This window comes from Zonotrichia albicollis, chromosome 19 (genome assembly GCF_047830755.1).
Source record: "Zonotrichia albicollis isolate bZonAlb1 chromosome 19, bZonAlb1.hap1, whole genome shotgun sequence".
Taxonomy (NCBI): domain Eukaryota; kingdom Metazoa; phylum Chordata; class Aves; order Passeriformes; family Passerellidae; genus Zonotrichia; species Zonotrichia albicollis.
The window spans coordinates 2,013,440-2,030,613 of record NC_133837.1 but is presented as its reverse complement, the minus strand read 5'-3'; the positions used below and the strand labels follow the sequence as shown (position 1 = coordinate 2,030,613).

Genomic DNA, 17,174 nt, shown 5'->3' with positions numbered 1-17,174 from the left:
GTGTACTAACCTCCTACTATGTAAAGATTTGATAGATCCACTTACAGACTCATTGCAAGACAAAGTTCTGCTCTTGAAGAGTGCTAGTTAAACACATCCTTGCACCAGAGACATCAATTCTTGAACCCAGCTTTACTTTAGTAGCACCAATCCTGCCCTCATGAGAAGCTGAAACCAGCCTCTGGACTGGGTAAGCACCTGCAAGCACAGAATGTTATGTCCAGAGAAAAGCCAGCAAAGTAAGAGAGTGAGGGTCTGGAGTTATTGGCTTAATTGTGGAGACAAAAAAGACAAAAACCCCACAGATCTTGCAAGGCGTTTGCTCGCTCAGAGTAGACCTGTGCAAAGGAAGCAAAGGAAGCCTGTCTTGGAAGAGGCTTAAAAGCAGATGAAGAAATCATAAGGGTGGGATATCCAAAACACATCCATGGCACCCAGGTGACAGGAAGGTCTCCTGCAGCAGAGGATGGGGGATTAAGACAGTCCACATGAACACAGAGACTAATCTCCGGGGTTTGGCTTCAACTCCATCCGGAGAATAACTGGGCTGTCCCCACAAGTCCCAGCCAAAGCCTACACCTCGCTGCCAGCTTTCTTGCCCTACAGCAGCCACTCAGACATGTCCAAGAGGCACCAATGCCCACTGCTCACACCACAGCTTCTTCCCTCTCACCCCTTCTCTGCCACCAAGGCTCAGGCACAAATCCCCGGTGTGGCAGGAGCACCAGCCAGTACTGGTGGTACATTCAGCCATCGAGTCCACAGCCCCAAACAGCTTCCACAGCCACCAATTTGCTCGCTTAATTGTAGCAACAGCACTAATCCTCTCAAAGACTTAAACCACCCGGAGTACTGCTCCTTACAGGTCTTCAAGACATCTCTCTTCCTCCTAGGTCTTGGGAAAATAATTTCTTGCAGTTAAGGGAGCAATATGATCAGGTTAAGCCCCAGAGGTGTGAGGATCTGGGATTTGGGGGAGGCAGAAGTGGCTACTGAGACACACAGAGCTGGCACTGCAGAAAGAGTACAGCCTATTGGCATTCTGCTGCTGTCCCAGGAGCACCAGGGGTTTCAGGAATTAGATGCCCAAACCAAGTGGCACCAGAACTCATCCAAGGGTCGAACCACCAACTGCTGCACATGGACCAGAACATCCTCCTGGCTCATTCCACCTGTGACACCAGAGCACCCTGAGGCTCCTGCCCCTGGCTAGGACACCTGCAGGTATTCCCAATCCAGGCAGCCCCCAGGAGGTTATCCCACCAGTCTCATCCCTGCAGTACCTCCTGTTCCAGACCCTGTTCCAGGGACTCCTTTCACTGCATGCTGGAGGTGGGGAGCCCAGCGAGCAGGGTACACCTCGGTCTGGACCCAGAGAGCACATCTGGTGCAATCAATGCAGGGGAGATGGTCACATCTCCTACCCCCCCATCATCTGTACAGCAGCAACACACTGCCACACTGCTTCTGTAGCCGTGCTGTAATAGGGAACTTTGCCAGTTTCCCAGAAAAGGAGCTGGCTCAACAGAAACAGCCTCTGGTTTGAGCCATTCTAGGGTGCAGGTCCATGCCAGGTATATGGATATAGATTTGTATGGCACACACTCATAAATCAACTTTCTGGTTAAGTAACCCTGTAGTGACCATGGCAGCAGCCTCTCTCCAGCCACCAAAAGGCAGCTGAATGTGAGTGGCTGACCCTGGTCCACCCCTGCTGACACTGAGAAACACCTGACAAATTTCTACCCAGGAGAGCACTACAAGGACATGAACTTCCCAGGCCTTGCCTCTCCTCTGGGGCACTGCCAAGCCACCACATTTCACCTGCTCCAACTCTGCTAGAAAGAGGGAAAAAAACTTCAACCCACACAGCAAAGAGCCAACTCCAAAAGGAAATACAAGTCAACAGCCACTCCAGCAAGATACAGTTAAGACCATGTTCCCCTAATGCAATGTTCATAAATCACAGCCCTGCTGAGAGGTCTTTTGTATTTTCCCCAACACAGAAACAAATGCCCTAATCTGTGTGCCTGCACGGGCAGGTAACGAGTTACACTGATAATGTTGCCTTTTGTAAAACACCTGCATGAGTGGCCCAGAATTTGCACAGGGAGGACTTTGTTTGCCACCTTGACACACATCTCTCCTAATTAAGCCCAGCCTTCCTGCTCTGGGTCTTTACAGACATGATTAGAGAAAAAAGCTTCCTGATAGACTCTGGAGACCTGAGTGATACCCCAGCTCTCACCCTTGGGATCATAACTCATGCTGGGGGAGTATCCCCCGTGATTTGTCTAACCTTGCAGTAAGACAAGCCAAAGTCAGGCTTGAAACACTGTGCTGAGTTAGAGCCCCAAAAAGGGACTGGGGGCAGTTCTGCTCCCGCTCCTCTCCCTCACCATGGACATAACAAAGCAGGGAGGGGGAGCAGGGACACTTTGTTCACCCAGCAGCACTCTTCTCTGTGCACTGACATGCTCTGGAACAACTTCCATATCACATCTGAACCAGAGACCACTAGCCCTTCCACAGCATTGGGAAGGGATCTCACAGAGTGGCCAGGGCCAGACCAGGCTTGAAACAAATCCTGAGACACATTTACATCTACAGTTTTATGAAAAAGCCATGCAGAATCTCCAGGAATTCACTTTCTGCACCAAAAGGGATCCAACAGGCATCCAGCACCACCTGAACAGCAAACACCTTCAAAACAACAGCACAGAAAACAGTCAGCTTTTCATTTTCATTATGAAGAAAGAAAGTTATGGGTTTTCCTGCCCTTTCTGATCATCTACATATGTTCACAGGCCAAGTAATGCCAACGAGGTTCTGTCAACCCTCAGCTGCAAGACTCCACCTGCCTCTTCAGCAACACCCAAACCAGCCTTGGAACTGTGCAGCACTGAGGCTTCTCCTCAGCTGTGGGACAGGGAAGGGGGTGCCCCCGACCATCAGAGCACCTTTCCCATGGCCAGTAACAGCAGGGAAGAACAAACCCATCAGAGGAAAACCAGGAGGGTGCTCAACCAACCAAGCACGTCCTGTACTCACCAGCTGCTCACTACCCTTAGCATCTCATTGAGTGGGTCAAGAATTTAAAATTGGTTTAGACTTTATTCTCAGCTGAAACACCTAATTAACTTCTGAAAGTCTCATGCTTCCTTCTCAGAAGGGAAGGGTGGCACCAACCCCAACCATCACTAATCTGGGCACTGGCCAGGTCAGTGTGACCCTCATTGGGATGAGCTAAGTTTGCCACCCACTGGAACAAAAGGCCTGGCAAATTAATACACCGGTGATCCTCTCAGTACTGATCCCTAAATGCATTTTAGCACAAATGGGATTGCCACCTCAACTCATTTGTTAATGGATTTGTGATTTGCTCTCATAAAGGAGTAGTGCTGAAAATCAAGATCTCTCTGTGGCAAACAGACCAGGGCAGTGAGACATCTGTCCAAAATAAGATTTATTCCACCAACATCTCTAGTCAGGCCAGGATGAACTTCCTGACTCTCCCCTCCCTTTGACATCTCACATCAAGAATCCAAGAGAGAAAATACAATTAATTTCCAGGACTAAAATCCAGCATGCCCATTGAGGCAATCAGGCTGCAGGTTTGTGGTGCCACCAGATCCCTGTGTCCCCAACGACACTGCAGGACTCGGGGTAAAACAGAAGGAACCAAACCAGCCTTGGGAAGGAGAGAAATTCCCAGTGAAGGAGGGAGACAGGTGCCAATTAGGGAAACATGAAGGAGCAGGTCTGTCTGCAGACTGCCTTTCTGCCCAGTCATTACCTGGGATCTTGGCGTGGTCATAAACAGTCAATGACACCCAGCCAAGAGCTCTTTAAAGAGCAGGCTCAGCTGGTGGAGATTCTCTGCTGCAAGTACAACAGATGCAAAGCACTGCTTCTCATTAAAAAGGTATTCACATAATTAGAGACTTCACATGGCCATACCAATGATTTGATCTAGTCCATAGCACTCAGGCACTATTTAAGAGGGCCTGCTTGCCATTTCTGATGGCTTGGGTTGTCCTTGTGTGTAACCCTGCCATCTCCTCACACCTCATGCACTGCCATGGCAGGTCCCTGGCTATGGTGACAACCAGGAAGGACTTCACGAGTAAAACTACATGTGCCAAAGCCCTCGAGCAACCTCCAGCATCCCTCTCTGCTTTCATTCAGAGCCAATTTCCTTCCAGAGCCAGCCATGGGGCTGAATTATCCACAGGTCCTTCAAGCCCTTGTACATAAAGAGCACCGTGGACCAGTCTGCCAAGGCCTTAGAGCACAACCCAAGTGAAATGACTTTTCCCTGAACACTGAGGACTCTGAATGACAGCTATTATTATTCAGATGAAACCAAGTGTCAGATTAACAAATCAATGGGCATAAGAGATATAAAATGGGTGACTATTGAAGCTTTTCAAATACCCAAACATATGGATGAAGCAAATGTGAATTGTAATTGACTCACCCACACCTTTGATCTCTACACCCTTGGGTTCTTAAAGAGACAGCACAACCCCCTCTGACCCGGCTGAACTGCTCTGGGATTCCATTGTGAGCCTCACAAAGTCCTTTCTCTCTGCCTCCATCTCCAGGATGTAGATGCAGCCTGGTGCTTGAAAAGTGAGAGAAGTGAGCCCTGCCTTGGAGTGCTGGGGAGCTGGAGATGAACTACACTACCAAAACACAGCCTCTCACGTGGAGCCCCCGAGCATCTCCTCCACCAGTCCTCACCCTGGTGGTGGCCCTCAGTCACCTAGATGTGCATCAGGAAATGTCCTAGGAAGCCGCAGAAGAGGGTCCAGAGCAAACATGGGCAGCGACAATGCTCCTGGAGCCAGACGTGGGGTGTCTTTGGTGTTCAAGGATTTGCCTGTGCAAAACCAAGGGCCAGACTTTGCTGATGGGTTCAGGGCATGTATATGCCCCTGCTGTAAAACCTGGGCTGGTCTGGAAGAGCTGGAAGCTGCTCTGCCCTTCTCCAACTACCTTAACAGCACATAATCACTAATGTTTAAGAAATCTGATTTTTAATTTTCACTAAGATGTTTCTGCAGATACATTGAAAATAACAAAGAGCTTAAAAAATGTTATCCCTAAATTTTTATATTTGGATTTTGGAGAGAGCTTCAACCAGTTTTATATCAATATGTGAGAAAATGAATAAAAGAGCATTACCAATTTTGATACCATACAAGCCTCAGCTCCCCAGGAGTTACAAGACAAGCAATTGTTTGGGTTTAGCTTCAAGACTCATTACAAACTTAAGTTTTCATAGTTCTTCCAGGAAACCTAGCCCGTCTTATTCTTCCCCTCCATTCTGCAAATGCCACACAAATATGCCTTTGGGGAGGTTTTGAACCCCACACTGTAGCTTCCCCATGTTCCCCATGTTGGGAACAAGCTGTCCAGCTTAGCTCTTGCTATACTGAGTCTCAAAGCAAGAGGAGCTTTGGAACTCCTGTTACTGAAGGCAAATGCCAGCAGCTATTCCCAGCTCGGGGCTCTTCCCCATCAGGCACTGCCACTGAGTGAAGGGATTCCCTCTGGGAAGGCAGACTTGGCGTGTGCCCTGTCCCCCGGCACCAGCAGTGGGTTTGATGGGGGAGCTGGGTGGGGCAGAGCAGGCATTGCTCTGCCCCCATTTCTGGGCTCTGACCCAGCTGTGCAGCTGCTTAACCCAACTGGTGAGCGCTGCTGGAACAGCCGAGCCTGCGACAACTGCAGGGCTCACCCGCAGAGGAGCCCCGCAAGAGGAAGACTGTGGGGAGGAAGGCGGAGAAGAGGAAACCCACGGGCTCTTAAGCTACTTTAGGACCACATGAGCTTTCTGTTTATATATAGCCCAATTAATTATTACACTGCATTGAGCAGTTTGACCTTGGAATCGTCTCCAGGGGGAGGCAGCAGGGGCAGTGCAGCCAGGGCAGCTGGCCAAGGCTCCGGTGTGTGCTGGTGGCTCCTCTGCAACTACCGGGGCACACAGCAGCTCCCGGCCCCTCTGGGCTTGCAGCAAAGCCAGGCTGAAACCCTAACCGGCTATTCCACTTCTGCTTTGGCAAGGCTGATATCTCCTCTCAAGGCTTCCTTCCCTGCTCAACACCCTGTATTAGCTATTCCTTCTGCTTTTCCAAATGCCAGGCAGACAGCCCAAGGCTCATTAGTTACCAGACCAGCTCAAGAGGAAAATTAAAAGGGGAGGAAAAAAAGGTGTTACAAGCTTTGTGTTAAGTTGCAGCAAGTCAGTGCACTGCAGGGAAAGGGAAAATGGGCTTTGCTAAGCATGCCCTCAACAAGGGGCAATGCCCAGGCTGCCTGGCTTTTTGTAGCTTACTTTGGTTGGTCCAGCCATAGTAAAGTCAGAGCAGAGCCCAGGGATGCTCAGAGCCACCCAGACATCTACCACTGACCTGCTGGTCACAGGTGAGACCTTCATGAGCTTTCCCCATTCCAACCCACTTGTGGAAGCTGGAAGCCCCTAGCACTCGGGACACTGGCTCTGATCCAGCGCAATTCACTGAACGTGGCACCAGAGGTGTGTGCAGGGGCTCAGAGCAGAGGCACAGCACCTCAGTGGCAGGCAGCACCTTTGTTCCCACACACAGAGACACGGGGCACAGCACAGTCACGGGGTCCCTCTGCAATTCATGTTTAGCAACTGCATTCATGGCCCTGTGTACAAACAGCTGAGGACCATGTACAGCCACTTCGGGACCGAAGGGCTGGGACACACCTCCTGTTTACTCCAACACCTCCTGATTTCCTTCCAAGTCTAATACATCTTTAGAAAAACAAACGGAAGGCATGCCAAAGCTGCAGGCCTTGCCAGTTTTGGTTTTTTTTAATATTTCATAGCTCAGTGAAGAAGCAAAGCACTTTATTAGGAAGACGGTGGGGTTTCATCCTCCCCCTAGTGACACGAGGATCCATGCTCTGAGCCTGCTCAGCCTCTGGACCCCATTCCAAATCAAAAATACTACTGGAGCGTAACCCCAGCACAATTGTCCTTTCACTAAATGAGCACTTTTCCAAAGATTTCCTACGCCTCCCTGTGCCATTCACCCACACTTGAAGTTTAAGTTTTCAAGTTGCAAGACTTTCAAGCTTTAACGCAAGTTTGCATTTGATAATCAAAAGAGGCTGAAACCTTGGGGCTTTAATATAAAGCTTGTCAAGATGCTTTATTGAGGTTCATAATTGTAACAGATTTTGGTTTCTGTGGGGTCATTTTCTGCACAGAGACATGGATACACCCGAAGGGTTTGGTCTTGGAGCCCATCCCTAGGCAGAGTTCTGGATTGCATTGGACAGAGTCATGTTTGGGAACCTGGTTCAGTCTCTGTCACCACATGCTGCTGAAGACTCGTCTCCTCCTCAGAGTCAACTTCCCATGTGAAAAAGTGTATTTTTACAGGGAATTAGTGTAGCAGAATGCAGTCATACTCAGTACTGTTGGACCATGTTTGTGGCAATGCAGGATTCGGCCTTGTGTTCACTTTTAGGAAGGATCTGTCAAATGCACACATCCAGCTATAATGTTGTACATTGGCATATAAAACCAAAGCCTGGGCACAATAATTCTCCCTCTCTTGTGGAAGAGCTGCCTGCTGCATTGACAGGAATGCAAAGTCTGTGTCAGTTCCAGGGAAAGGTTACAACTGCTTACTTTTATTATAAACCAGCCACTTTGGTGTATTCGTAGAAATCCCTTGTACCAGCAGAGAAGACTGGCCAAATTGCAGCTCTGACCTATGGAATTTTATCAGCACAACACTCACAATAAGACCAGGACAAGGGAGGATGACACCCACCAGCATAGGGATAGCAAAGACAGGCTCCCTGTGTGACACCTCACAAGCCACATCGAGGGCAGGGCAGAGCCAGCTGCTCTGCATCCCAGACAGGCTGCAAATTAAACTCTGGGTCAGACCTGCTGCCAAACAGAGCCATGACTCCCTTGGTGCCAGGGCTAGGTCACACCATCCCTCTATAGAGATGTTCTTACTCCCTCCCTTTTCTGTATGGAGAGAAGAAAACAAAACTGCTGCAGAAGCAGGCTGGTTCCAGGGTGTTTCCAAGGAGGTTAACACAGATGTAAAGCATTGAGCAGAACCTGGAATTATTTTTCTCTAAATAAAGTTTCTCTAGCCACCACGTGGCAGGACACTGCCATGCTCACATATCTTGACAGAAAGATTCTAAAAATGGAATTACTCAATTACCAGAAATCAGTGTGAGATCTGCCAGCAGCACCTGCACACCTATTTTTCTCTAACATTCCCACCAATATCACCTCAAGTCCCAAACACCAAAGTTTCTGGTTTTGTCTGAATGATTCCTGAGGCCACAGGGCCAGGAAGAAAGGTTAGGCAGCCAAGCAAGCCAGCTCCCAAAAGTCCCTCCTCATCTCTGGACCTTCCCAGTACAGGGGCACCACATGCTAAATCATCATCACTGAGTTAATTTCCTCCTCCTTCATGGCTATTCCTAGGAGGAAAACCACCACAGGGGATACTCAAAGCCAGCATGGCACCAGCAGAGATTGTCCCCACTGGATCACTGTTATGAATGGACTCAGGTACACCGCACATCCCAGCCAAGCAGACCCTGCTCTCCCCAGGTGGAGACAGAGGGACTGTACTCTTCCATTTCTTCCCCTCATCTGACCCATGGCACAATGTGATGCCCTTTCCCACTTGTCTCTGCACTCTTTCTCACCACCTTCAGACTGGGAGCAACTCCTTGAAGGCAAAGTTACACCGCCTGTCCTGAACTCACCCCTCCTTTCCTCTGAGCCTGCTGATAATCAATATGTTTTGTCACAGGACCCCTTGTTTCCATTAAGAAATCTAAGATAAGGTCCATTGCCTCCATTGCCTTCTGGCTGCTGCTGGACTGAGTACCTTTAAAAAGTACATGGTATTTCTGGAAAGCTAATTAAACATACAGCAAGCTGCTGAAAGACTTGGAATTGCAATGGTTAGGGCAAGCCCCAGTACAGTCATCAGCAGCAAGTCAGGACCCAGCACAGCACTTAGTCATTTCCCACAAACCAAGGAAGAAGCCTCTCCAGCCTGTCCTCATGCACCACATGGTGACAACAGGTAGTAGCTGATAGTCCCTGACCCACTAATTACACCACTGAGACAACATGCCTCACTGTTTGTTGTTCTTTGAACCCATATGTTACCCATCCCACATGGCCCTGGCCCATTCATTATCACCTGAACCCATCGGTCACCCATGGCCACACCACCAGGAGACATGAATCCTGTGCTGAATGGTCACTAAATTAGACTTCTTCCTAATTAAATAGCCCCTAACCCAAGCTCAAGTGAACAGAGCAGCAGCAAGAGACACCTGAATTCAGAACATTCTTATCATCAGCAGACTGGAAATCCAGCTCCAAAGAACAGTAGTTCGGGTAGAGTTTCTATAGCCGCTGCATGCAGGCCTTGCTGGATGCTTTTAAAAACAAAGACTTGCCTGGAAGTGCCTTGAGCCATCCAACGCTCGGGGTGTGTAACAGACACCTGCCATGGCCCAGTTGAAAAGAAAATGTAATAAATCCCAAACTCTGAGCTGAGCCCGTGGGTTTTCATTCCCATCATTTTCATGCCAAGGAGCACAATGCTCCCGGCAGGCCACGGGGTCCTGCGCTAACACGATTAGCCAGGCAGATCCACCATCCGCATCCGTCACCCCCAACGCTTGGTCAACTTTGAAAAGTTCAGCAGCTCAACAGGTGAGGCCATGAAACCCGATCACAACAGACAATGTCATCCCCCCAGCGTCGTGCTGGGAAGAACTTGTCACGTGCGTCATATCGGGCAACATGCTTGAAACAGAGCAGTGCACTGAAACCCCAGCAACACGAATAATCTTTGCCATCTGTTTGAACAACTCAACCCTCCTCAGATCTAAAGGAATGATCCCATGCAAACACAAGGGCCTTGCTGACTGACTATAGCAGTCCAGCCCTTCTTTTGGGGGCCATTTTCCTCCCAGCGTTGCACGGCAGCTCAGGACATGTCGTGGGGAGCCACTGCAGTGGCCAAGGGGGCACTGAACTCCATGCACATTCCGAGGGGACACTAAAAGTCCCTGCTTGCTTAAGCACAACACAGTGCAAGGTAAATAGTTGAGTTTTAATTTTTTTTTCACATCAAGAAAAGAAAATCTCAATACCAAAATTGTTTGGCAAAACCTTCCCAGAGAACACAACTGTCCTTTAGGAGATGCTTGTTCTGACCCAGCACAACTCATAGGAATGCAGTGGAGGAACCAGTCTTTGCTCAGATGCAGTCATTTGCACCCAAAGCCCAGTTGGGACTATCAGGACTGTCCCCAAACTTCCTGGGGCCAATAAACCGTGTGACACTCAGTGGAAACCAACCACGGTTCTATCTGTGCTGCTGGATCCATGCATCACTGGGAAGGCAATTAAGTAGCAGGTATTAAACCTTCATTAAAGCAGAGATTATAGATCATGGCCAAAGACAGGGGCAAAATCCTGCCTTGTTCAAGATTTGGTTCATCAGGGCTTTCACCCCAAACTTTTAACCTTATTCTTCTTTGCTCACAGCCTGGCCAATTGCAAGCACCAGCTTGTACCCCCACACATTCCTTGGGGGAAAAAAAAAGCAGGCTCATGGGAAAAAATATAAATAAGGAAGTTTCTCACAATTCAGGAATTGCTTTCAAGCAGCACCTTGCACCCTAAAGTCCAAACAATTTCAGAGTCTAAGAAATGCATATTTGAAACAGTTTATCACACACCACCAGACCACAGGGCCTGACCCTGCTGATCCAAATCACCCAGTAGCAGCAAGGACAATGAATTAAGGCAACCTAGCAGTAGTGGGAAGACAAAGCACCAGCATTTTAAGAATTTTCCATAAGAGAAAAGAAGAAAAAAGGACAAGAGGTCTCCCTGGTGCCCTGCTAGAAGCAGAGGAGCGCTGCCTGGTCCTGCTATCGCAGTTACAGCCAGCACAGCCGCGGCAGAGGTTCCTAGCAGAGAGCTACAGACCTGAAATATAAATCAGTGATGCTGAGTAGGGCTGACAACACCCAGCCCAAGGCAGGAGGGACTGGGCATTACAGCCCACGGGCCTGAAAATAATAACAAAAAAAGAAAAAACCCAAAACATGTAACACTAATGACAATCATTTTTTCTTACAATATTTAGAGGACAACAGGCTTTCAAGTCCATAGGACACTTCAAAATGCATCATTGTTGAATCAAATGAAGAAAATCATAAAAGAAATTCAACAACTGATTTTCTAGGCTTGGAAGAAACACTTCCACCAAGCTCTACTGTAAACCCCAAAGAAAGTAATGACATCCCTGAGGCTGCTCAGCCAGACACATGCACACAGGCTGTGGAGCTGAACTCCCTACTGCCACAAAGAGGGAACTTCTCTACTATCCAAAAATTCAAGACACTTCATAAAATTAGTTTGCAATAGTGGCTGGATCCCATTCCTGCCCTGTCACAATACATATTTTCACTAGAAGCAGTTAACATGCTGTATTCATTATGGGGGAGGTGGGGGGGTGGGGGAGAAAACCTTGCAATGTGCATACAGAAGTTATTTCCACCAATTTTTAGTTATCTCACTATTGAAAAAAACCATTTAATTTGTCCTGTTTCCCCCCTGCTTTTCAGGAACGATACTCAGCACCACTTGATGGTGTTCTGCATTCCAGACTATGGAAACAAACCAACAGATTTCATTTCACTTGACAGAAAATGCAGCAAGGAACAAGTTTGTGTTTCCTCTTTCTAAAGTTATTTTCAATAGATGAAAACTTCAGGCAGAAACAAGTAGTTAAACAGGATTAATCACAATCACTTCCAAAAATAAGAATTCATCAAGCCAAACAAGTAAATCTCATGCCCCTCCGTCTTGAAAATCTGAAAAATATTTTGGATGGCAGGAACAACTTAAACAAAAACTCCTAACAAACATAAACAGATTTAGTCAATTAACTAAAATACACTTCAAATGAGACATGGGTCAAAAATTCTATCTTCATCTTTTCAAAGTCAGGCAATTGGACTTGCACTACACTCTGAGCGCTGAGGACACAGTAACTCCCCCAGTTCCAAAGCTGAGTAGATTTGAGCAAAAGCATCTGAAAAATAAAGACAAGGCTTGCCCAGCTCACTGCACCGTGCTGACACCACACACCTTCTACAGCATCTTTAATCCAACTGTATTGAAACACTAACAAGAAGATACAAACACATCTCCTTATTGATACTAAGATAATAAATAAAAGCCTCATTACGTCTGGGAGAAATAAACGTGTTCTTGAGGAGCGCTGGGAAGCCAAGATTCACTAAAGTCAGCAAGAGCTTGAAGTTACTACTCTATAGGATCTGACTTCTAATGACTAAATTTATAGGAACAAACTTCTGTATCTAATTCTAATTAAGTTAGAAATAATGTACAATATATAACAACTTGTCTGCTGGTTTTCCATCCTCTCCCAAGTATTTTGCATTAATTAGCTCCCCCCCAGTTGACCCAGGCCCCAGTCCCACAGACAGCCAGACACACTCCCATCTTCGGGGTAAATCACACACAACTGATTTCAAGACTTCCAGCACCTCTTGCTGCTTGAGAGCATCACCATTCAGACCTCAACATTTGTCAGATCTCGGCTAAAAGGGCTAAAAGCCCTTTTGCAAAGATACTAATGAAAAAACACAGTATATTTGCAGGGATAGGGCCCACACTGTTTAAAATTCAGCAGCTGATAAGGTGAAGCTTTAAGAAGTTAAACACAATACCTGTTCTCCAAATTTAAAAATAATATATATCCTTTAAATATTGGCTTTCACCCACTACATCTGGGATAACAGATGAACTCAATCATAAAGATTATTCTCTCCTTCTCCCCTTCCACCTCCTACTTGTAAAAGATTAATCAACCATTTTATGGTCTAATTTAGGTGCCTAATTAAAAACAGAGTTCAACACATACAACACCATTTTGCTGATAAATCCTGACAGGTTTTCTGCTCTGTTATATGGAAGTTCTCCTTCAAAATGGGAGATTTTTAAACTCAGCTGAATTTACAAATGTTTCATTTGGGCTGCTGTGGGACGACACGCCACAGCCTCCACCGAGATGACAGAATTTCCTAAAAGGAAACGGCTTTCAAATATTTCCTCCTCATTAGATCTTATCCTTCACTCATTTCACTAACTGCTGGGAGATGGCAACATTAAAAAAAAAGAGACATAAACGTAAGCGGACTTGTCGGGTGGGAGTTTCAAGACTACAGAGAGGTTACAATTCGGAACTTCACAGCTCCCATTTAGCTTCAAAGTTTCCATCTCGGCTTCTTTAGCATTCCTGTAAACACTCAGTAGAAAGACGTATTCAAAACACCCCGATAAAGAAACTTCAGTCGGAAAAGGGTGAGAAAGGCACGGAAACGGGGTAGCCCCTCGATCGGTGTCCGATCGCGCTTCTGCTCCGCAGCCACCGCCGCCCTCTCCGCCAGCCCACCCGCACACAGACACCCTGGTCCGGGCTGCTCCTGGCAAAACCACTTACAATTACATCCATGCTTACAGGCTGCAAACCACAGATTTATAATTTTCTCCCAGTGCAAAGGGTTCATCCCGTTGCCGACTCGCCCGGTACCCGCTGCTCCCCACACCGCTCCCGCAGCGCAGCGCCGGGCTGGCGATCGCGACCTCGGGCGATCCATCAGCTCCACAGATGATTACGGGGAAGGAGAAAGCGAACGGAGACTGAATGCAGGCAGCGAGTGAGGAAGCTTTACCTGGAACGTGGAGCTGCCGCCTGCCAGTCCCAGCCAGCGCTCCCGGAACGGGTCAAATCCCCTCCAAACGTGCAAAAAAATTCCCAAATGACTAAATCCTCCCCACCTCGCCTCCCCGACACAAAAAATGGAAAAAGAGAAAACGGGTCAAGCCCCACCGCAATGGGTACAAAAAAAAACCCCAAAAAACCAAAAAAACCCGAACCCAAAAGGGTCAGAAAACACGCGGTCGCTGAGCGCACCGCCCGCCAGCCCGTGCAGACCCGGGAGACACACCAGTCATCCCTCAGCAACACCCGGAGCTGGAGGAAAAGTATGCTCCAGCAAAAGACCGGGAAGTACAGCGGAATAAGAGTGTTTAAAAATATTAAATTAATATGTAACCTTTATAAAAAAATTAAATAGGGTTTGGCTCGCGGAAAACCTGCAGACGCTCCGCCGCCGCCTGAGCTAACGAGGACCGCAAGTTGCGCTCTGGGTTTATTATATTTGTAGGGGTTGTTTTTTCGGGGGAAAGCATTTAGCGGAACATTTAGTCTTCGCCTCGGGCGCTCCCCAACCTGCTCCGGAGCCGGGGGCGGCCGCATCCCCGCACCGGGGCGGCGAGCGCAGGACGGCTGGGACCCCGCTCAGCCCCGGCCCGGCCCGTACCTGTACCAGGCGAGTCCCCGCTCGTAGTTGCGGTCGAAGAAGTGCGGCTCGGCACCGACGGCGCGCACGTCGGGGTGCACCCGCAGGAACTCCAGCAGCGCCCGCGTCCCGCCCTTCTTCACGCCGATGATGATGGCCTGCGGCAGCCGCTTGGTACCGGAGCCGTTGAAGAAGCTGGAGATGGGGCTGCCGGCGTCGGGCGCTGCCCGCTGCTCCTCCAGGCTGCTCTCCTCGCCTGGCTCTCCCGGCAGCAGCGGGGGCAGCGGCGGGGCCGTGCGGGGCGGCGCGGGTGACCCGCGGGTCGTCAGCCCGGCGCAGGAGCCGGCGCACGAGTAGAACATGTAGAGCCAGAGGAAGAGCATGATGAAGAGCAGCAGCAGCCTCCGCCTCAGCGGCGGCAACGCGACGGGGGCATCGAGGCAGCGGTTCAAGCGCTGCCCCATGTGCCCGCGGGCGCAGCGGGATGCATGGCTGGAGCCCGCCCGGCTCGGCTCGGCTCTGCCCGGCGCCTCATGGGCACCCGCGGAGGCTCAGCACGGCCCCATCGCCGCCGCCCAGCGCTGCCGCCCGGCCCGCTCCGCTCCGCGCCCGCCGCCGGGAGCGCAGGCAGAGCGGCGGGGGCGGGGCGCGGGCCCGGGGGACGGGCGGCGCCCTCGGCCAATCACAGCCGCGGCTTCTCGCATAATGAGGAGGGGCGGGGCGAGAGGAGCGGAGGACGCGTTGATTGGCTGGCGGCAGGAGGGGCCGCGCCGTCGGGGCCCCGGGCCCGTGGGGCACCCCCGGGCGGCTCCGGGGGCTCCGAGAGCCGCACGCTCGTCCCAGGCTGGGATTGCCCGTGCCCTGTCCTCCACGGCTGCAGGGAGCAGCCAGGCACTGGGGGCAGCATGGTGTGGGGGCATCATGGTGTGGGGGCATCATGGTGTGGGGGCATCATGGTATGGGGGCATCATGGTGTGGGGGGCAGCATGGTGTGGGGGCATCATGGTGTGGGGGCATCTCAGTCAATTTTTTCTCCTCCTTGTCCCCAGATACGTGGGTAGCAAGGTTTCCAGGGAGACTTTATTGTGGTCTTTCAGTATCTAAGTGGGGATTATAAAAAAGATGGGGACAAGCCTTTTAGCACAGTCAAGGGATAATGGTTTTAAACTGACAGAGGGTAGGGTTAGATTAGATATTAGGGAGAATTCTTTTACAATGAGGGTGATAGAACACTGTATGAGGTTGCCCAGAAAAGCTGTGGATGGCCCATCCTTGCAAGTATTCAAGGCCAGGGTGGACGGGGCTTGGAGTAACCTGGTCTAGGGTGCTGGACTATATCACCTTTAATGGTCCCTTCCAACCCAAGCTATGTTGTGATACTATGATTTGCCTTTTTTGTTGATGAGTTGGCTTTTCAAACTGCTGCACCTTCTGTTGTGCTGTATTTTCTGAAATCCTGGCCCTTAAAAATTCCTGGTGAGATTTGCCACAGTCCACATTATAGGAGTAACACACAGAAACTAAACCCAACACAATAGGTCCTGCAAGGCAGACTCAGAGAATCTGTCTGAGGAGATCCTTGCCACAATACCATTAGCTGTGGGACCCTCCTTTCCAGGACCAGATTGCTCCAGCATTCTCCAGGGATGGGGATTTTGCACATTCCATGGAAGTGCTTTAGCTGGTATTCTCCCAGCAATCAGGTAACTTATAGCTTCAACGCATTTGGGCAGCTTTTCTTTTCTGGTTGCTTTGGGGTTTTTTTTTTTTTTTTTTTTTTTTTTTAATTAAAAGATGCTAAATATAACCCATAGAGGTGCAGCTTGCAGTGAGTGTTCTTGGAACAGGGTTGCTGGGCCAGCAGGCAGTGGCCATCCCAGCTGGGGGAGACAGGCCGTGGGGCAGCTGTGGGTACCATCACTGGGACTCAGAACAGCTCAGCCACTGGCAAGGCAAGTGCCCAGGGCTTCATGCAGCCTCTCTGCACCCGTCCAAGTGCCACATAATGCCTTAGAGCCCTCAGCTGTGGCTTTGTAACACCACCACTGAACAGGGACATCCCAGGAACAACCTCAGGGGACCCCAGGGACATCACTGCCTCTCACAGTGTCTCGCTGTGCTGTCCTGCCCACGCTCCCACCAGGGCCATGGGCAGCACTGCTCCACAGATGTAAGAGGAGATCTTGTTTCTCTTAACCTGAAACCATTTCCTTTCCCCCACTGCCCTCCCTCCCCTTACTCTAATTTGTCCCTGGGGTTTTAATATCTATTTCTCCAAGTGCCATAAGCCAAATTTACTGCTCACATAACTGCACTGACTTCAATGCAGAAGAGCGTTTAGGGTGCTCCAAGGAGGCATAAGTAGGAGTGATGTGATGGAATTGAGTAAAGGAAAATATAGTCTGACTGTCAAGAAGAGTTTCCTACCAGTGAAATCTATAGACTGCGGAAGTGTCTCATGGGAACGGGCAGAAACCAAGTTGCTGAAGTCATTTTAAACCAGCACAAGAGAATAGGAAATCAGCCCGGTAACTGGCCAGAAGGAAGGAGAGATGACATCATGCTACTTCTCCGTCTCTAATTTCTGTGGCTGCATTGCTTTGTCCATGAAATTATTTTAACGCAACTGGATTTCACCTTCTTTTGGGTGATGTGATGGCCCCGGCTGCTTTGGAGAAGTTTCAGTTCCTCTGCCCTGGATTAAACTCTGTCCTGGATTAAAG

General features: G+C 49.4%; 1 protein-coding gene across 1 annotated transcript in view; it reads right to left on the bottom strand.

Moving 5' to 3' along the window:
- HS3ST3B1 (heparan sulfate-glucosamine 3-sulfotransferase 3B1) overlaps positions 1 to 15,091 on the bottom strand; it is a 29,916-nt gene extending 14,825 nt beyond the window's left edge. The window contains exon 1 of the mRNA XM_014272800.3: positions 14,473 to 15,091. Coding sequence (XP_014128275.2) covers positions 14,473 to 14,915 — 443 coding nt within the window. The 5' untranslated portion in view covers positions 14,916 to 15,091. The remainder of the gene's footprint in view (positions 1 to 14,472) is intronic.
- Positions 15,092 to 17,174: the final 2,083 nt, after the last annotated feature.